The sequence below is a fragment of the Bactrocera dorsalis genome, chromosome 4 (genome assembly GCF_023373825.1).
Source record: "Bactrocera dorsalis isolate Fly_Bdor chromosome 4, ASM2337382v1, whole genome shotgun sequence".
In the NCBI taxonomy this organism is placed as follows: Eukaryota; Metazoa; Arthropoda; class Insecta; order Diptera; family Tephritidae; genus Bactrocera; species Bactrocera dorsalis.
Genome location: NC_064306.1, coordinates 8,984,955 through 9,007,127, shown reverse-complemented (window position 1 = coordinate 9,007,127; position 22,173 = coordinate 8,984,955). Strand labels below are relative to the sequence as shown.

The 22,173-nt window shown below is 37.3% G+C and overlaps 1 protein-coding gene across 1 annotated transcript; it reads left to right on the top strand.

Moving 5' to 3' along the window:
- The first annotated feature begins 155 nt into the window (after positions 1-155).
- LOC105228575 (uncharacterized) lies at positions 156-22,133 on the top strand. The gene is made up of 7 exons (XM_011208456.4): positions 156-767; positions 12,161-12,652; positions 14,129-14,287; positions 20,049-20,243; positions 20,331-20,505; positions 20,619-20,831; positions 20,931-22,133. The coding sequence occupies exons 2-7, from the start codon at positions 12,480-12,482 to the stop codon at positions 21,048-21,050; spliced, it is 1,035 nt and encodes a 344-aa protein (XP_011206758.2). The 5' UTR covers positions 156-767; positions 12,161-12,479; the 3' UTR covers positions 21,051-22,133.
- Positions 22,134-22,173: the final 40 nt, after the last annotated feature.

Sequence of the window (22,173 nt, the reverse complement as noted above, 5' to 3'; positions counted from 1 at the left end):
CCATTTATTCACAATAATTACTTAGATTATACCGGTCTTTTGACAAATGCATATATATATATATACATATATATATATTTATTTCTTAATTATATCTTTGCACCACATTCTTAACAAGGGTTGGCAACACTTTTGTATTCAATTCCATCAAAGAAGAATTTCAGTTGATTGGAATTTGTTGTGTTGTTTTGAGGTGTTTTTTCTGCGGCGGTCAATTTTATGAAATTGAAAAATCTCTAATAGTTATAAAAAGAATTAAAATTTATTGCTGCCACAAAGAAACGTTCGAAAGAGTATTAATGAAAGACATAGTGTCTAAAAATAAAAGTGAAGTGTAGTGCATAATCAAGTGAAACGAATGAAAAAATATATAAAAGTTACGCGACATTGATATGGAAAAGGAAGCTGTGCAGTAAAAGGAAATAAATTCTAATTTAAAAATAAAATTTCGGAATATACAAGAATTTAACGAGGCAGCTAAAACTGTTTTGTCTTTAATAAAAAATCGAAAATATATATATATATTAGTGTAACTGCTTGAAAGCTGCAAGAGTTCTCAACAGCGCTATCGGGAAAAGGCAGATGGCATTATATTGCAAAAAAGTGCATATTATAGATAAATAAAGGAAAGAAGACCTACAGAAACGCTGAAAGGCAAAAAAGTGAAGTCTTTTTGTCTGCAACACTTCAACTACCTTTAATTTCACCAAAGTGCCCCCAAACGGCACAGATTTCTATTTGCGTGTTGGATATTTGTCGGAAATCAGGTAAATTTTAGTCGTGTTTTTTTTTTCTAATAAATGAAGGGTTTTTATACACATGAATACATATGTATATGTATATTATTTGCAGCATGCTAACTTATTTTCTTGCCTATTTGGCCGCGGATTTCATTTGCAAATTTTTTTATTACACCTCAAATTAACGTGTTGGTATAAAACATTTAACAGCAAGAATTGAGCTATTATTCTGATTTTATTACTTCTGATCTTTTGGCGAGCATTTGTTTTCATTGTTAAACTGGTATTTCATGTTTCCTCTAATGTGAGTTTTGCTGCTGCACCAACCTTTTCTTTATATATTTATATTTATGTTTATATACATACATATGTACAAAAAGGTGCATACATAGGTATCTCCCAGCAAGTGGGTTAATATTGCCGACTAAAGCTGTGTGAAATGCAAAGAAGCCATGTGAATTTTATTAAGTAATCACGTACAAAGCCATGATGGATGGTTACATGCGGCACGTTTAAAATAAAAAATGAAAGAAGCGTCGAGTGTTTCACAGTAGATAATACTTATATTATGTGCTAAGATTGTATTGAAATTTTCGTTATTGACTTTGAAGGATTTTAATGAAATCAGTTCTACATCTATATAATAATTTATATATTACACATAGGCAGTTCGAAATAATGTTTTTCTTATCTTACATATATTAAACAAATACTTCGTGAGCATTTTAAGAAAGAAAAATATTCCTTTGTATAGTAATTCACTTTTGTTCTTTGTTACAAGTTACATACATACATATGTAAGTACAATATCAAAGCCCATCAAAAGAAATGGTATATGTATGTATGTATGTTAATGTATTCTATTCACACCAAAGTAAACTTTAAACCAGCAATTGCGTTTGTAGGTACTAAGAAAATTTGTAATTGACCTAATTTCAACATTATAGTGCATTTGTTTGCTGGCACACAGTTTATTATGTTTGTTGTCTTTAAAGTCTTATGGATTTTGTAAGATTTTGTAGCCTTTGAACTTTATTAAGAAGTATTAATAATTTTATTATACCGCTTTTAAAAAATGTATTTACTAATCATACCAAAAATATTATTAGATTAGAAAAAACACAAAAAACATGCCAGGTTGTCAGCTTAGCGTGTAAGTCCCGGTTCACACTCGGACTCTTTTGTCGCCCAAACCGAGTTTTCGTTGGCGAGTGCAAGTCTACACAAGAGTTTGCTGCGCTCGATTTCAAATGAATATCTACAATATATATAATATATTCTGAAATTTTAATTTTATGGTATATATTTTTTTTTATAATGTGTAAATATGATAAAAGTATTTGAGTAAAGGGTGAAAAAGGATGAAAATTTTGCTTTTCAAATATAATTTTGACCACGTGATAGGCAATGCAAAAAAACGCTCGACTCAAGCTGTCAATGAGCGACACCAAAAGAGAATTTTCTGATAATGAGCGACAACCGACAAGAACCAACACTAAGGTTTGCACTGATAGTATTGACCTAAAAATAGAAGATTTACATATGTATGTGTTTTATTTCCTTTTTAATGCTTTGTTATTGTTTGAAGAGAAGAAGAACATTTTGTGAATCGTCCGAATATTTTTATGCACAAGTTTACCGTTCAGATAACCGTTAATTTTAAATATCAAAAATTACAATTAAGCTATGTTATTACTTCTATTACCAATCACCAATCGGTTTATTTTTAAGTTATTAAGTTAGAACTGACACGTACAAAGCGGCAAAAGCAGCCGAACGACCTTAAATTATCTACTAAACATAGTAGAACCCTATGGAAGTAGCGTCCGCTAACCATCTCTTGGCATGTTCAGCAAATCCTACTCATCTAACAATTCTACGTATGGTCTGACCTCGGCGAATGTTTCAGCAGCATGTTTCCTGGCCCTCTCCTTAAAGGATTTCGGTGACAACCTAATTCAAGCCGTGTCGCCCAAACCGTCAGGCGACCGACCAGATTTCGGAAAGTATGAATTTCAAAAAGTATCTAGCCGCTAAAGTCACCACAGGATTCCCTTCCGAGAAATAACTTCCTAAGAGACAAACTACCAACCAAACAGAACAAGAACCTGACTTGCTTACTGAAACTACAGTAACCCTATCGCGACTTCGTTCTGAATATTGTAGCGGACTAAATTCCTAAATAATCCGATACTTCCTCGTACTCATATAAAATATGTTGAAAGCCTTTATCTGTTTATTACTGCATGTACATATATAAAATATGAATTCAAGGCAACAAAACCACATAAACAGGCACAATTATTAAATGTAGTTATGCGCGTCCACTGGAGGTCATTGCAGCAATTGACTCAAAATGTAAACTTTTTATAAAATAGCCACACAAGCATCATCAAAACTATGAAACCACTCGGTCCACCATTCAAACGGTCGACCACGCTATCATCATGGCTTCTGCCCGGTCATTATTTGCGCTTTGCTCTATCGCTGAACGCAGTAAACAGCATACAAATAAAAACACTAAACTCTCACGCGCCGCAAGAAACGTGTGCCGCACATCTCCAACTATGAGCTGCTGTGTGCTTCGCCTATGCTGCCTGACTGACACGTCCTCCGGCGTGCATGCAATTTTTCTTTCTGTTTCATTGAACTTCATGTGCTGTTTTTGTAAACTTTGAACTTTTTTCCATGCCACTCAGTCAATTGTTAATCAGTTTTTATGTCTGTATGTCTGCAGCTTAAGCACTCTTCGAAAACGTTTGTCGACCAATCACTTGTTAGCTGCAGCCACGCGACTTCCAGCACATTGCCCTTATCAAGCGCGCTGTTTATGCGTACTTGCTCGGCTCTCAATATTATCCCTTTCCCTAATTTTCCAACATTTCACATCTTTTGTTCGTCTTTTAATTCTTTATGTTTTCGTCTCGCCGTCTTTCCATCTTCTCAAGCCAATTGCCATCCATTCTTTGTTGGTCGTCGCTGTGTCAATGCTTCGCCATATCTTGATTTTGAGTTTTCATATTGGCTTAGCGATTTTCTTGTTCGTAGCTGGAGCGCAGACAACAAAGCGCAGTTTTTGTTCGGCTGCTTCTTCTCCGTAAAATTTGCAATTTCAATTTCTTAAGTGCGATAAACTTTTATTTCTTTACAACGGCAAGATTGGGTTTTTACCACCTAAAAATAACGTTTTGTGATCAGCGTTACATGTAAAAAATAACAGTATGTACGCTTCGTGGTTCGCTAAATGTAAATCTTATTATTTTCTACATGCGGCAAATATAATCGTAATCGTAGATGGTCAGCCACATGACCCAGATTACAAGTCCCTTTGTTCACTGTGAAGTGGACTTTCTGTTACAACTAAGCGTAATTCTAGATTTAAAATTTCAGATAGATGATAGATTTTGTTTGAATGAGAGACCTTATGATAAACACCCAGAAGAGTCATTGGTATAGCGGTAACCCCGGTGCTCCGGGGTTTCAGGCTCACTGTCGCAAAACCGACAGCGCAAGATGATAGGCCCATGCCTTTTCAATTTGCAGTGGCCGGTGTAGAAAGCGACCAGGAGCCTGAGTTTATTTCTTGGGAGGTTTATTAACGATTTGAACCTCTTCTGGTTATACCCCCCAACTAACAGCTTGGCATGACGCATACCGTGCGCTCGCTGCCAATGTCTTTCCCTGCACGCTCTTTCTTCTTTGCGGAGCAGCTCCTTCACAGTATGGGGACCCACTCCAGTGAATGGTTCGGCACCAACCATATTGGTGGAGGCTGCGGAGCGGGCAAGCTCGTCAGCCAGTTTATTGCCGGCTATTCCCCTGTGACCAGGCACCCATATCAGGTGTACCTGGTTCCTGCACTAGTAGCGATTTGATCTCGTAGGAAGAGATCGCTTTTAGTGCCGCTTGACTATCGATGAGTATAGCTATTCGCTCGTTGCGATAGTTGCGGTGGAGGTTTATCTCTATACACCCACTTATAGCCAAAACTTCGGCCTGAAAAATGCTCGGAAAGCTTCCCATCGGTATGGAGAGCTTGGTACGCGGACCCGAAATACCCGCACCTCCCGTCGCATACACCTTGTGAGATCTTCGCCACTGCCGGTTGCTCTTCAGACGGGTAATTGCTACTCGAACCTCATCATAGTCAGGCAACGAAACATATATTCCATCCTCATCGATTGGGGAATCGGATTCGCCATCTCCAGATGTTACACTTTCACAGGCTGGAGAAGTGTTCACATACAATTTCAGTATGCTCTGAGCATCAGCCACTAGATTAGCACTTTGGGTCCTACAGGAACATATTCCGGTCTTGAAACCTTACGTAGTAAGTCGCAATATGTGTAAAATTTTACTATATTTCTTTTATATACATACAGGGTAGGCCATTTAAAGTTGACCCATCTGGCAACGCTGTAAGTTTTAACAGCGCTGACAAATCGGCTAATGTCATACCGCGTTAGAAGCGTCATTCGAAGACAATTTATACCATGGAACAGTACACTCCAAAAGAACGCGCTGAAATTGTTCAGCTTTATATTCAAAATAACTTTTCAATTGTGTTAACTCAACGTGCGTTTCGCAAAAAAATAAAGTGAAAAGTGCTCCAGTTAAGAACACAATTAAGTTCTTTATATGCAAAATTTGTGAACACCGGTAATCTCAGTAATGCCAGTCATGCATCCAGACAACGCACAAGACGTTCTGATGAAAATATGAAGCTGTACGAGCCAGTATTCAGGAGACTCCATCGACATCGAGTTATCGCCGCTCTCAGGAATTAAATCTCTCGCACCACTCTCCGACGCATATTCATAAAGATTTGAAGATGTTCCATATCAAATTCAAATGGCCAAAAAACTAAACCAGCTGATTATCCGCGACGCCTTAATTTTGGCAAATGGGCCATCGAAATGGCTGAAAACGAAAAATGGTGATGTTGACTGGCCACCGAGATCACCAGATTTGACGCCACCAGACTTTTATTTGTGGGGTTATTTGAAATCCAAGGTATACGCTAATAAGCCAAAGACCTTAGCTCAACTGAAAGCCAACATTCGACGTGAAACAACCGCCATATCATCCGAAACATTGGCCAAAGTCATGGAAAATGTCGAAAAAAGAGTGCATTTAGCTGTCAAAGCTAAAGGTGCCCATTTACGCGATCTAATTTTTAAATATTAGCTGAAACAAATCCCCTTGGACCAAAATAAATTATTTTTGAAATGAACAAAAAACATTGTTTTCTTTTGTTCTTTTTTTTTTAGAAACAAATGGGTCAACTTTAAATGGCCTACCCTGTATTTCATCCACTTTGCTTTCTTCGCACCGTTCGACCAATATCACCTACTTTCTCGTATACTCATTTGCATGTTTTCATTTTTGTTTTCTTTTTTCGAGTCTGTGTTTGCTTTTAGTTTCGCATCTTTAATTTGTGGCGCTTTTTTTCCTTTTCTCTTGCGGCAAAACTTTAATAAATTACCTTAGCGCACCCATATTCGTTCAGCGCTAACACACTTTGGAAGTCATAAAATTTTCGACGTTATTACTGTCTTTTGCTGTCTTTTCTTACACTTCTTGTACTCTGTACGAAATTTTCGACGAAAATATTTGCGGCAAACCGGCGAGTGTGTCAATAAAAACAGTTAAAATCCCATACAACAATCAAAATGGAATTATTTGCAAATTCCAGTTAATGAGTATTGCTAATAAAAAGCGACTAGCTGCGCGTAGGCGCAGGTCGCTCATATGGATGAAACATCAACTGGGGAATTACGTGATGTCAAGTGATTGTTTACACATGTACATACTATATATGTACATACATTACATATGTATTTTGTGTTGAAATTACGCAAATTCGAGCGCCGCCACTTTTTCACTTTTCTTTTCTTAATTATTTTTTACGAATCTGCGTATGTCAATAAACGTTTTGATAACTATACAAGTATTTATACATTATCAGCATTTTCGTTACTTTATTATATTTAATGAATCACTGTTTTATGCTTAGTATTATGCAGTTTAATATTTGTGGCCTATTGACATTGACATAGGAGTGTATATAGCGACGCAGTCTGTGTCACCGACATTGTCATTAAGTGCAAACTAAGTTAGCAGATTCTTTGTTGTTATAAATTAATTATTTTAAAATTTTTTATTCAAATAGATAAGGCCAATAGAGATATAGAGAGGTATATAGTGGAATGATGATTATAATGACTCAGGGTTTTTTCGTTGCGTCATTCATTGTTAATTGAAAATACTTTTACGTTTGGCTATGTACTTATGTAGCTAGGTAATTTTCTTTACTCGAGTACATTTTCGATCGGAACATGGGATAAGAAATCCGGTTAGGATTCCTTAATAATTTAAGCTATATAAAATAATATTTCTAAATCTTCTGGCGTTGTAGCCGTCTATTTGTTGCTTTGATTTGCTCATTTCGTCGCTTCTAGCCTCTGTTGTTATTTTATCTATATACATATATATCTAATCCCCGTTAGGATGGTAAGGATCGTTTGCGTTGTCGTTGAGGTCATCTAACGGGAGGCCCAGGAAACGTGCTGTTTCGACGGGGTCGGACCAAAAGGAGGAGGGTGTTAGATGAGTGAGGTTAGTGAGGCATGCAAAGAGGTGGCCAGTATCATGCGGGGACACGTTGCATGCAGGCTACTAGCCTCTCTTACCTCTTTACCTTCTATTATCTCAATTCCCACGACAGCCGGCTCTACGCACCGAAATTGACTCGGATTTTATCCGACCAAGGGCTGTTTTTTCGGCGATCTAACACCGTTTGGATCGGTGAGTACTTACCTTTTATTATCTATTCCCCACGTATCAGTTCCTCTGTTATCGTTTGAGGGCTTATTGGGAAAAAAGGGTTTTGGTTACGTCGGTCGCTGCGAGTTTGTCTAATATTGCGTTTCCTTCAATTTCTATATGTCTCGGAACTCAATATTGCGTTTCCTTCAATTTCTATATGTCTCGGAACTCAATATTGCGTTTCCTTCAATTTCTATATGTCTCGGAACTCAATATTGCGTTTCCTTCAATTTCTATATGTCTCGGAACTCAAAGTAGCCGAACTTTGGCTACTGCATTTAATTTTCTGATACATTCCGATACCATTCTGTATGATCATATTGGTATCAGTGCAGCTAGCGTATGACTTGGGCTTAGCTATTCAGTCATTCTACGCGGATTACCTGGAAGTTATACCAATTTATATTCGCCAAAAAGACGGTAGCTGTTTTAGACAATACATGCTCCAAAACAAAAAATCAGTCACAACCGATTGTTTTTGGTTGAATATGAATTATGTCGAATTCAGCTACTACATACAATACCTTCTTCGGTTCCTTATCCTTCAAAGCATTTTAGTGAGACTACGAGGTATGACAATTAAGTAATGAGACTGATTCCATAAAAACCGTATATTTGAAAATTATGCTACAACTCTGACATCCCCTTCAATGTAGTTCCCTTAGGCAGCTATGCAGCGATTCCAGCGCGTTTTCCATGCTTCGTAACATTTCTGGAACGCTTCGACTGGGATGTCCGCGAGTACTCTCGTCACGGCCGCCTGGATGTCAGTAATCGACTCAAAATGGGTTCCTTTGACCAGCGATTTTGTTTTAGGAAACAAAAAAACTTGACGCAGCAGGCAAACTAAACAAGCTAGAGCGATGGTACATATGTATATCAATGGTGAGGGGAGAGATGATGGAAAAAAAGGAAGGGAATTTCAAGGTCACCGGTTTACCACAAACGCGGCAATAAAATCAGTCTCATTACTTAATTGTCAAACCTCGTATATTTTCTGATGGAGTCAAAACAATATAGTTTGAGAAGAGATTCGGACGAAGGCAGCGTTAAATAAAGCCGCTCAACAAGAAGAAGCTACATATGTAGCAATATCGAACTTACTGGACTTTGTTAATAGTTTCCTGTTCCTTCTTACCTTAAATTGTGTCTTGTAACCTTTTTTTCCTTCTTGATCGACTTATTTTTGCATACAATCAATATGTGATATCAGTTGAGAGTATCAGCCGTTATTATCTTCAGCTCCCTCACTGTTACCTATCTCTTTATATACCATATTCGGTTCGTTTCTTTACAACGATATTATGCCAGCTCAAATTGTGCTTGCACTTAATTCTCGTCGTAATTGTATAACCTGTTAGAAATCTGCGGTATTCCTTTTACAGCCAAGATTGCTCATATGATTCACTTTGTTCTTCAAATCTAATTAAGCTGTTTCAAATTATTGCATAACAAGTGGAGTCTTACTAATAATGACTCATTCGATTGTATTTCATATAGTGTACACTAAAAGTTTTTGATCAGTATTATTTCTTGCGGCAGTGTTTTTTTTTTAATATTTGCTGAGGCTGAGCTCGTAAACGTTCTTAAAAAAACATAAGAAATTAGTTTTCAGTTCATCACTTTCGCCTTCGTTGTCTCCAAAGGCCACTATTAATAGAAACGAAAACAGCTCGCTCCTGCCACTCAGCGCAGTAGCTCCGAAATTATTTACTCGAGATATTTTTTTGTTTCTCCACAAAATTAATATAGATACAATAATTCTAGTGAAAGTCTTGATAAGGAAAAATATCTATATTTATATAGAATCATTTGAAACTGTTTATTTTATCTTCCACGTTAGCAGTGACGTGACGTTAGTGACGTCTTATTCTTATCTTTTGTTCAGATTGCTTCATCTCAGAACTTATGCGGTTTCGCGGCATTTTTCTAAAGTTTATTGCCCTTGTTTACGCTGTTTATCTCTATTAAAATATACTTTTGTTTAAAGAATTCATTGTTATTATTTATCATAGATAAGTCTTATGATTCATACATTGTTTGGTTTCCATGGAGTTTTTAGCAGCTGCTGTGCTGTATTTCTTACTTAGCATCCCATTTAGAAGACCATTTTTTTTAGATGGGTGAGGGTTATCCAGTTATCTAGTAGAAGATTAATGGATCTGCTGGTTAAAGTCTAACTTTTTCACAGGAGCTTGGGTCGTCTATACTAGGTTGTTGTAACTGTTATCTAATGTCTGTTTAAGTTATTCATTGGACATGCAAAGAGTTGGTTCGAGGCATTCGTGGACTCATTGCAAGCAGGACATATGTAAATTTGGTATGTCGTGGTAAATTTTGGATTGGTACGAGAACGAGTTTAACCTGCTACAGTATCCCGAACAAAGTTGAGCAAGAGTCACTCACGATTCGCGTGGCAACTCGAGCTCTTCGTATACAATTAATGTTAGTTTGACTCCAAGTACAACTTCACTTACCGATGGAACAACTACAGCAGAGAAATTCCTTCAGGCCCGGGTTGGACTCAATGCCAGCAAGGATTAGGAAGTTGTGAAGTAACCCTGCTGCTATTAATCCAATGTTGTCACACATGTCTTAAAACTTACCTTTATAGATAGGGTTATATCTCAGAAATAATATCCCTTGGATAGCTGAAATCCGACTCAATTTCTTTATGTGAGAATTGTGCGATTTTATATGTAATTAGACTCATCAGCCGTTGCCAACTATAGCAAGACAAATCTACTATCGTGCAGTGCTCTCGTAGAAGGCTATTGTCACAATCCGAATTTGAATACAAAGCAATGGAGAAAGTGGAATGTCGGTCGGTGAAACAATTCTTGCTGTTGGAAGTGATATCGCGCATTGAAATCTAATATACTTTGGATGACATATAAGGTGATTCTTCTTCCACGGCGTCCGTCAAAAATTGGTTTACAGAGTTTCAACATAGTCGCACTCCGGTCTTTGATATGCCACGTCCCGGTGCTTCGAATATGACTAACACAGAGGACTACGAGACAAAAGTCTATGGCTTGGCATTCCTCAAGCTTGGCCCTTTTCTATGAACCATTGCTTGTATGTACATCAACTAGAGGGTGAAATTCATTTATACAGAATATAGGAAGTTCAACGCCAACTTTTCTCAAGTCTTGGATGTAAACTGATATTAATTTAGTTACAATAAATAAAATTAAAAATTTTGCTGTCGTCGACTTGGTAGTATCTCCAGTAGGCTTTCTCCTGCGAGTATTACCATTTCTGTTGCTTTGGAGGGATCTCTTGTCGGCTCTGTTACCGCTTTTGGCTTTGCTGCCGCTGCTTCTCCGCTTTGCACGTTAGCGCGGCTTGCCGATCGGGCGGCCACACGCGGACTATTGCTTGTTCTTTCTGTCAAGAAAGTATCGGGAATTTATATATAAAACGAAAATTTTTGCAATCATCATCCAAATTTATTTTATCGCCTTCCCTCTTTTTTTTTTTAAAGAAAAAACACAGAAACTTCAAATTTAATGGGTAATGCTTATTTTCATTCGAAAGAACATTCTTTGGCATATATTTTTCGAAGATTATCTCTTTCAAATAATGCTGGCGGATGGTCCATCTATTGTGTTCAATTTTTGATGACTCGTTCGAACATTTCGACTGGTAACGTCCCGAAACGTGGAATTATCTACTCACCGACATGTTCTCTCAATAAATCTATTGATTGATTTCAGGCAAAGAATAATCTGTTATCCTGTTGGGACAACGGTCGCCATTTGACAAGTCTTTTACGGTTACGATCTCACCGACATCAATTTTAAAGAGATATGGACCAATGATTCCACCGGCCAAACCAGATTTTCTTGATGAAATGGCAGCTCTTGAATCTCTTCAAGTTACTCTTCGTCCCAAATGTGTCAATTTTTTTGTTTACATACCCATTGAGCTAGAAATAGGCCTCATCGTTAAACAAAATTTGACTCGAAAACGTCGGATCTTCTTGGAACTATTCAAGAGCCCATAGAGCGAAGCTATATCGCTTAGGAAGGTCCAGCGGCTTCGATTCTTGTACCGTATTTGTGTAAGTTTTTTTTGGAATCTTTGATTTTAAGACGTAGAAGGCGCCTTGTCGTTCCTTACGTCAGTTCGTGGTGCTGCGAACGGCACCGAATCGACTCTCCACTGTCTTCGTGTACGCTCGGCTGCGGCTGCGGCTGCTATGCTGCTTGCTGTAAGTGGTCTATTCGGTCGACTATTAACCAATAATGAATGCTGGGTCTCAAAATAGGTGATCGTGTTGCGAATAGTGCGCTCAGTAAGCCGATTATGTTGACCATAAGTTGAGCGAAGAGCGCGAAACACATTCTTCCAAACTTCGTGGCAAACTTATTATACGCTGCTCAGATTAAAAAAATCATCTTCGGTAATAACAGACACCCTAATGTACATTTTTATATGTGTGTGTTTGCGCTATCAATCAGTCGGGGTACACACTTGCTTATTCAACTATCGTACTTATCATAGACGTGAAGAATTTATATTATGCAAAAATTTCTAATAATCACAATATATTTATGTTTTTCTTCTTTGCTGTTCTTTACTTTCAGCGCACAAATTAAGATATCAGAGAACATTAGACAACGCAGAATTGCTAAAATACCGCGACCACACATATTTTTATGGCTGAGTATACACAAAAGAAACAAGGTAATAAAAACAAAAGTTGGCGGATATAAATTATTCCAATCATTCAAGCAGTCGAACGATCTAACAACGATTACGCTGTACGAAGCAACTGTCAATAAAAGTCAAACATCAACACATACTTGAATAGCAGCGGTAATAATTTCGCGTGTTGCAAGCCCTCACCTGCGCAGCAACTGCTTCAACGTCGCAAAAGCCCAGATTAGCAACAGTAGCAACAACATGAATAAAGCCGGCAAACATATACAGAGTGGTATCGGTGTGACCACATCGCCCAATGCCGTCAACTCAGTAGGCGCGCTATCCACACAAAAGAACGTCATCAATTCCATAATGAGTTTTTTACCCGACAATCGACCCATTACGTCGTTGCAAATTGTCGAGGACTACGAGAAGTACGTATAAATATCGATGCAATACATGCATTGGTATGTGCTTATAGATAGATTTTTATATAATATATAAAATATTTGTTGTGTTGTATATAAAGGGTGTATTTTTTAGTGAGAGATTTCCTATGGGGATAGCTTTTAAATCAGCTAGTTGTCATTTATGTGTATTCAGGTGTCAAACTAGCTTTTTCACATTTGTTTTTTTGACATTAGAAAAAAGTAAAAGCGTCATAGAAAGTGGGAAGCACGCGCAGAAGGAAAACCGGGTCCGGGGAGGCTATAGGATAAGGGTCCCAATGAGAAAAAAAGTACAAAAAATTGTTGCAGAGCAACTCGGCTAACCTGAGAACACCGGGACCGGGAGGAATGGTCCCCGATGTATTCCGCTCTCTCGGTAACTGCCGCTAGGTCATGCGATTTCACTTCGTTTGACTACTTGCTGTGACTGACCAATTGTAAATAAAGATTTGCCACCTCATTGGTGAGCTAAGACCGTCTATCTTTAAGAAGTGGCGCAAAATTGCTCCTAAAGGCCGGTACCTCTAAAAAAACAGTCCAAATTTTGTTCAATGACTGATTCAAACCAGAAAAAAAAATCAAAATATAGATTTTTCTGTCTTTTTTAGAGATACAAATTCTATAACTCTAAAAAATCACCCTTTGTAAGTCATTGGAAGCCACAAATAAGTGCTGCCATGCGCCAATTTCTTTACAATGTATTTGATGGTTGTCTAAGAAAGCGTGCCGGTTGCTTGTTGCCCGCAAATTCTTAGCTACACTTTGGCTAATGGACTTACTTATGTCGTTGCTCGTTTTGGGTTGCTCTTATTTGAAGAACGTAAGATAGACCATTATCGAAAACCTTACCCAAATGTTCTATTTTTTAGATATCCTCATGGAATACACTCCTAGTTTTCCAGTCTCTCGCGTATAACATGAACAAAGTTTGTCGCCATCGTATCGAATCCGTTTTTCTTAATACTACTTTCTCTAAGCGGTCACCGGGACTGTTAAAATCACCTTTTGTGAACATAACGGTAAATTAAATCGTTGAAAATATGTCAAGGGCTGCTCCAGGTAGAAAATTTGCCATAATTAAAAGAGAAAGCTTTATTAAAGATTACTAAAATTTTTAGCTCTTTCCTCTCGCTGAATTTTTTTTTTAATATTGCGCCTAAATGTAGGCAACATTTGTTTTTATTTAATCCTAACCTTTAAAATATTTATATTATTATATTATTAATTACCACCAACCCACTGTTCCTCAACGTTGACTTCATTTAAAATTAAAATGTACGCTTCTCATCCAACAACAACTCATTCCCAGCAATTTTGCACGCGTAGCACTTGATTGCGTGCTTTCGATAACTATTTCATTGCGTTGCCAATGCAACTCTGTGGAGATATTTTTATTTTTGTTTAAAACTGCATATTTTCTGCGTCTAATTCTGATTCATATTTTTCTCCCATAACTTCCAGATGCCCCAAGAATTTCACACCCATACATCGTACTTATGATCAAGATGCCGATGCAGATTTATGGCGTGAAAATATACTCTTCGTCCGACACACGAATACGCGCTATTTATGCTTATCAAAGACTGAGGGCTTGCCAGAGTATGTGGTGGAGACGCTCAAGTGAGTATAAAACCTAAATGAATTATTTATTATACGCATGAAGTCATGAATATTAGGGTGATAAAAAAAAATAGAAATTTTCAATTCTCATTTTCAAATACTTATATTTGACGTAAAAAATCTCATGAAATACGAGTATGTTCGACCCACAACAGTAAGTATTGGAAACGAGTCTCCGTTGTTCTAACGTTGAATTTTTGTATTTTACGTGAGCTTAGCAGTAGGCAGGAAGACTAACTAGCTCTTTTTCGGCGGCGGAATCTTCTGCCGGCTTCTAACAATAGCCTAGAGGATGGTAAAGTGGAAACATCCAGTCACTTTATCCTACATTGTCTAGCTTTTACAAGGCTGAGGTTGGAACAGCTTGGCCTATCTTCTCTCGGAGCGGATGGTAAAATTGAAACATCCAGTCACTTTATCCCACATTGTCTAGCCTTTACAAGGCTACATTGTCTAGCTTTTACAAGGCTGAGGTTGGAACAGCTTGGCCTATCTTCTCTCGGAGCGGATGGTAAAATTGAAACATCCAGTCACTTTATCCTACATTGTCTAGCCTTTACAAGGCTGAGGTTGGAACATCTTGGCCTATCTTCTCTCGGAGCGGATGTTAAAATTGAAACATCCAGTCACTTTATCCTACATTGTCCAACTTTTGCAAGACTGAGTTTGGAACATCTTGGCCGATCTTCTGTCGGAGCGGATGGTAAAATGGAAACATCCAGTCACTTTATCCTACATTGTCTAGCCTTTACAAGGCTGAGGTTGGAACATCTTGGCCTATTTTCTCTCGGAGCGGATGGTAAAATGGAAACATCCAGTCACTTAATCCTACATTGTCTAGCTTTTACAAGGCTGAGGTTGAAATATTTTGGCCGCCATATCTTCGGCAAAACCATGAATTGATATCAGCCGTCTCAGCAAATTTATGGCAAGTCGACTTTGTCGATTTTTGAGAATCTTTCGCTCAATACTTACCTATGAGTGTTTAGGTATCGTAATGGACCGGCGTCTCAGCTGTCGAGGTGGCAACCGTTATTGCATTGATTTTTTTTTTTTCATTTTTGGAGCACCCTAATGTATAAATGTGCAAGTGTGTGCTGTGCCTAACTGCTTGAGTATACAGTACATTCATTGTTTGCACAAATTTAATTAACCAAAATTGTTTATTTTCTATTTTTTGTTGTTTTTTTTTTCAAAATGAGCGGATGTGCGCGTAAAGTGAATGCGATGCTTGGTGAAAAATAGACTAAGCTATTTTTATTTTGCCTTTTATTAATAATTTTCGTTAAACAATATGTTTTTGATTTTTTTTTCTGTTTTCATGTTTGTATTCCCTTTTGCACACTTTCTTACATTCAATTGCACTTGGTGCTTTGCGCATCGCTTCTCACTTGCATTAAGCACTCAATAAAGTGCATTTTCTGTGTTTTTTCGATTTTTTTTTGCTTTTGTTTTTTTGTTACTTTGTCTATCAGCAGACATTTAGCTTGATAAGGCTTGTATGTAGTAGCGCGCCGTTGGCACTACATCAAAGCAATTGTTTGCATAATTGACTATCACTTGTCCAGTTCAATATGTATACAACTGGGTGAGACCTTGACTAATTAATTCGCTAAATTTACAATAAACAACAACAACAAATGCAATGGTGAAGCTCCCTAGACATAAACCTGGCTTATTATGTGGATATATTTTTTTTTGTTTTTTTGCTACTTTCCATAATATGCCTGGTGATTGAGCCAGGCCTCAAAACTTGCTTAATTGGCAACGCAGACGCACCTGTGCGAATTAACCTAGGCTTACAATCTAATTTGTAGCACAAACTAAACGAAAAACTATTGTTTTCTGGAGCTTGCTTAAAAAAATAAGAAAATTACAAACAAATAACAATAAAGCGTGAAATTTAAATAAGCAATTGATTTCTGTTTATAATCCGTAATTGGCGTGCAACGAGGGTTGATCTAATTGTTCGAGGTTGATAATGCTTTATCTCAATTGAAGTGAGTAATTGTCTACTGGCTAAGTGAGTAGCAGTCTATTCGATTTCTGTATGCACTGATAGCTTCGTAAGAGATTGGTCCGATTAATACTTAACCTACAAAAGAAACGCGATTTTGGGAAATTAATTTCTGAACATAGTCTTCTGATAGCTCGATACCCTTCACCCAGCCATACTCCTGCTTCTTAAACACGCTTGCCCTCATTCGATTGGAATTCTTGCCAGCGGTTGTCTTTCTACTACGAAAAGATGCGGCGACCAAGGGAAGGGTTTTAGACCGGATCATACCGTTGCAGAAACAAAGTGGTGACCTAGTGGCTAATGTTCAGAGTCTACTGAAGGTTTGGAAGGAAGACTTCTCCAGCCTGCTGTACGGCAGTGAAAGTGTAACATCTGAAGTTGACAAACAGGATTCCCCAATCGATGAGAATGCAGTAGATGTGCCCGATTATGATGAGGTTCAAATAGCAATTACCCGCCTGAAGAACAACAATGCACCAGGCGCCGATGGGTCAGCTTCTTTGCAAGATAGGGTCGGATGAAAACATGCCCGAAACCTGAGTGTGCTCTGCCCAATCCACAAAAAGTGTGCTCTGCGCCAATTACAGTGGGATAAGCCTCCTAAAAATCGCATATAAGATCTTATCGAGCGTAGTGTGTGAAAGATTGAAGCCCACGGTCAACAAACTGATTGGACCTTATCAGTATGGCTTTAGACCTGGGAAATCTTCTATCGACCAGATTTTCACCATGCGCCAAGTCTTGGAAAAGTCTAGTGATAGGAAGGTCAGCACATACCAACTCTTCGTCGATTTTGAAGCCACCATCGATAGCACGAAAAGGAACTACTTCTATGCCGCTATGTTTGAACATGGTATCCCCGCAAAGCTAATACGGCTGTGTAAGCTGACGTTGAGTAACACCATGATCGGGAAGGACCTTTTCAAACCGTTCGATACCAAGCGCGGTTTCAGACAAGGAGATTCCCTATTGCGTGAACTCTTCAAAGAATTGCTGGAGAAATTAATACGTGCCGCAGAACTAAAATGAGAAGCTAAAAATCTTCTAAAAGAGTGTACAGCTGCTAGCTGATAACTTGGCCTCAACATCCGTGCCGTTAGTTCTCCTTTGTCCACACTGGATAAGGAAGCGAAGCGGATGGGTCTGGATAAGCCGAAATATCTCCCTTCATCGCGTAAGCGGTGTCTACGCAGGTAAAGAAGTACAAGACTGATTTTTTCCAGTTTGTAAACCAAAGCAAGCGGTCAAATCTAGACAACACGGTGAATGGAGGACCGGTTTTGAGCCGACGGTGAAGGAGTGACGATGGAGGAGCAGTTTTTTCTTCGCCAAATGGCGCAAAAACGAACCATTCGGCATAGTAAAGCAACATACATACATATATCACTCCGTGTGCATCCCGGAAAGCAATACCCATCACCTCTCCGGTCTCTTCGTCTTTTGCGGGGCATGTTCGTCAAACGAAGTCAACTTTTCCTTAATAATAACAGTATCCACTGGTACTTTGTCGACTGACATTGGAAGCGACATAGAAACTTCTTCGGGTGAGCATTAAACATTGATTTGGACTGATATCGCGATTGAGCTTGTTGCAATATTTCAATATTTCATGAGGATATGATCCACGCTCTCTTTTGAGATGTCTACTGATGTTATCATTGCTAGATCCTCTGATAAAAAGTTTTGCAATGTAAATGATATAGAAAATTAATTTTAAAACCCTTATAATTGAAGTTTTAACCATTTAATTCAATTAAAAGTTGCATAATCTCCTCAACATCATTTCAAAAGGTTTTAATTTTTCAAAAATATTAATTTGAAACACTTAGCAGGTTATGATAAATGGTATGTGATATATGTACTTGTATATTTAACTGCTTGTGCCTTTTTAGTCACCCTCGTCTTTTTTTACTTTATTGTATTGTTTATTTTATAAAGTGGTGGAGTTTACTTTGCTGTATAAATAAACAGTAAAAAGGCAATAAAAATGTAGTAATACTAATACTTTCTATAAATAATCAATACCAGCACATACTTATGTAGATAACGTTGATGTGCATACTTATGAAAGCAAATGTCGCTGCAAGAGAAGTTAATTGCTTGTTTTTATCGATATAACGATAAAAGTGTACATGTACCTGTGCTAACTATGCGAAAAGTAAAATGATTTGAGTATGAAATATTAAAAATGTGTGTGTAATTTTAGCTGTTATTTATAAATACATTATAAGTTTATAAATGTATAAATTTTGCAATCGATCGTTAACTTGTTAAATAGCTTGTTCCTAAACACAAAATATACGATGTATCTTCAATGAAAAAACTCTCCACATTTTACAATTTAGCGTCAGCATTTCCCAACATATTGAGTCATTGAAGTTTTCAAAGAAAAGAGATGAATGACGCTAAATGTGAAGTGATTAAAAGCTCTCGTATTACAAAATTCAGCAAATAAGTAAAGTTCAAATAACTGCGCTTTAGCTGCAGACAGACACTCATGTATATATAAGTACATATGTATGTACTATATACTTAAATATGGTGGCACTTAGCAAATATGTAATCACATCAAGATAATAGACACATTTAATGGGAGACATAAAAATAAAATAGTTTAATGAGTACATTCACTTGTCAAATAAGTCATAATTGTCGACGCTAAAGAGGTTGACTATTTTATTTGATATTCTTCATAGAAATATTTTTGGTGAAAAAATGCTATATGTAGAGGTTAGAAATGACTAATAAAAATACCTGAGCCTCACGCTGAATTCTAATCTTCGCTGGAAGCAGCATGTAGATCTGACTATAATCAAGTATACAGACATACTCATGGTGTGCAATCGACTAGCCAGGAAATCCTACCTCATGATCTTAAGACCGTGGCTGACATTCAAACACACAATGCTTCAAATGACAGCAGAAGGGTTTGGCAAAGGGAAGGTAATCTCGTACAAGCAGCTGAAAGCTTGATGATAAAATATCACCGGCCCTTCTGCCAAGGGACGCCGTTACCAAAACAGTAAATTTCATTAGAAAGTTTAAAGTTACCCACAGCAGTAAGGCAGAATGGAAAGATTCCATGCTGGACTTACTGCTAAGTGGTACACCGACGGCTCGAAAATGTCATAGGGTATTGGTGCAGGAGTCGCAGAACCACGTACCAAGCGCTCCATACCCATGGAAAGTTTTTCAAGTATATTCCAAGGGGAAGCCTATGCTATAAATCGTGTGCAGAATATAAACCTTCAACGCAGCTATCGTTATGAAAGTATTGCCACACTCAGCGATAGTCAACCGGCACTAGAAAGCGATCTCCGCTTGTGAAGTTAAATCGCAGCTACTGCAGAAGTGTACATATATTACTGCTGAACGGCCTATCAGATCGTAACCAAGTGCACCTAATTTGGGTGCCTGATTAAAAGGTTACAACCGGGAAGAAAAAGAGCAGACAGGGAGGGACATTGACAACAACTTCAAGGCATGTGCCATGTCAGGTTGCTTATGGGTGGTTACAATCACAGCAGATTCAAAACAGTAATCAATCACCCGAGAAATAAATTTCGAACACTTGTCGCTTTTTACACCGGACACTTCAAACTCAGTATGCAGTTACACAACAAGGGAGTGACTTCTTGTTGAAACTGCAGTTCTGTGGCATGGAGCTAAAGCAAAAATATTTAAACCATTGCCTCAAAAAATTATTTACTAATAAAAATCTTTCATTTCATGCATTTCCAGAGTGATTCCCGAAAAGACACAACCACCCAAAGAGTTTTCGCTGCTCTCACGTACCGCCGATACGGAACAGAAGGCGTGGCGTAAACGTCAAATTGCCTACAAACTCACCAAACGCGGTAATGTCACACAAGCAGTCACCGACATAATACTTTGTTCCAAATTGAAAGTGGCACCGGAGGGTTTCAAGTTAGCTGGGTGAGTATCGACTACACAAGAGCACTAATTCAATGCAATAAGCTAGCAGAAACTTAACTGATTCCCTCTTGCTTGTCTTTATTTCAGCGATATAAATGGTGTATTGATTTGTTACAAAACCAGCGCTATTCCCATACGTTCGCCGCCACCCATACCGAATGGCGGTAGTATGAGCAATGGCAGCAGTGAGGTGGAGAAGGCGTTAAATCGTTTGAATTTGAGTGGTGGTGCGGGTAATTGGGGTGGCCCACCCAATCAGCCGGTAAGCATACAAACACACACACACACTTGCATTTGTGACTATTGTGAGGAAATACATATGTGTACAATTTATTAATAATATATTTTTACGTTTATTACTGCACTATCTGGCAGCTACCGCCTGTGCCTAGCGACCATGACTACGAAGAAATACAGACTTCATATCAAATCAAATCACCACAAAGGCCTGCACCACGCCCACCAAGCACTGCAAATTGCGCCACAAACACATCGGGTCATAGTGTCGGCACTTTGGGCGCCTACTCGGAAGTTGAGGGTGTGCCATTTATAATAAATCCAATGCTGAAGCGTCAGACGGATAATGAAGTGAGTATGAAGCTGAAGTTAGAGGACGTCTAACAAAATTTATTTTATATATTACTTTTATTTAATGCATTTTTTTATTTAAAAAATTACATCTTTCAGTTACCCACACTGCCACAAATTGCGGACGTGCTTAAAGGACTCGAATATGATTTTCAATTAGAGCGACAAATACTTTGCACTATGAAATCCTCAGCATCGAAAAATCCATTCTTTAAATAAACAACAGAAACCTAATATATTATTGAAAAAAAAAACAAAAAATTCAAATTAGCTGTTATAAACAATGTTAAGAATTGACTAAAGAATTTAAAACAGATATTGTCGCGGAAAATTATGGCATGGAAAACAAAAAAAAAAAAAACACTTAAAATAATAAATAATTAAACTTATGCTCGAATGCACACTAGCGTTTACATGACTATAGCGTGTTTAACAAAAAGCGTTAAAAATCAAAGTAAACTAAGCTGCTTTTAAACTTAAAAAAATTATGTTCTAAACTTTTTGTGGTCTTTAATTTTTTTCTAGTTATAAATTGTACATGTTTTTCTATAAATTTACGTGCCACTTTACTATATACGAGTATGTCCATAACTATTTTCACAATTAATTCACAATTTTTCTTAAACAACTTAAATTGTATAAATATTTAGATATAATTTATCATTTCTCCTTACGTACTTGTGCCTTCCAGCAGTGTCCAATTAAACTATTTTCCATCCTAGTTGTCATTTACCTCCAAACTATGCACCCTGCATAGTTTATTATGATTTATATTTTCATTTCATTAAAATTTAAATTCATTTAGTTATAATTAAACAGCCTTCTTCGCTCTCACCACTTTAATGTACACCAATTATTGTGATCAATTTTTGTCATAACAAAATAAAAAGTTTATGAATAATATTTATTATAATTCGAAAGTGAATATACAAACATATGTACGTGTATGTTAAATCAAAATCGATGACAGCAAATGAACATTTATTTATACATATATATACACATATATTTATAGAAAAAGTAAGCTATTTACTACCATTATATATAAATATATACGTATCTTAATTTAATATAGTTTATTGTATACAAAAAAAAGTAACCTTTAAATTGTGCGTGCATACACATAAATATAAATTTAGCCTCGTGCACACACTTAGATATGTAGGTTAGTTGTTAACTGTAAAAGTATTAAATATTGGTTACTGAATTAGAATTGCAAATTAATAAACATGTACACAAAGCCAATATAAATGCAAATATTGCTAATATTAAATAAAACTCGATAAATTCATAGCAACATAACCTTAATTAGAAATTCAATTTAAGCAACAGCGTTGTGGTG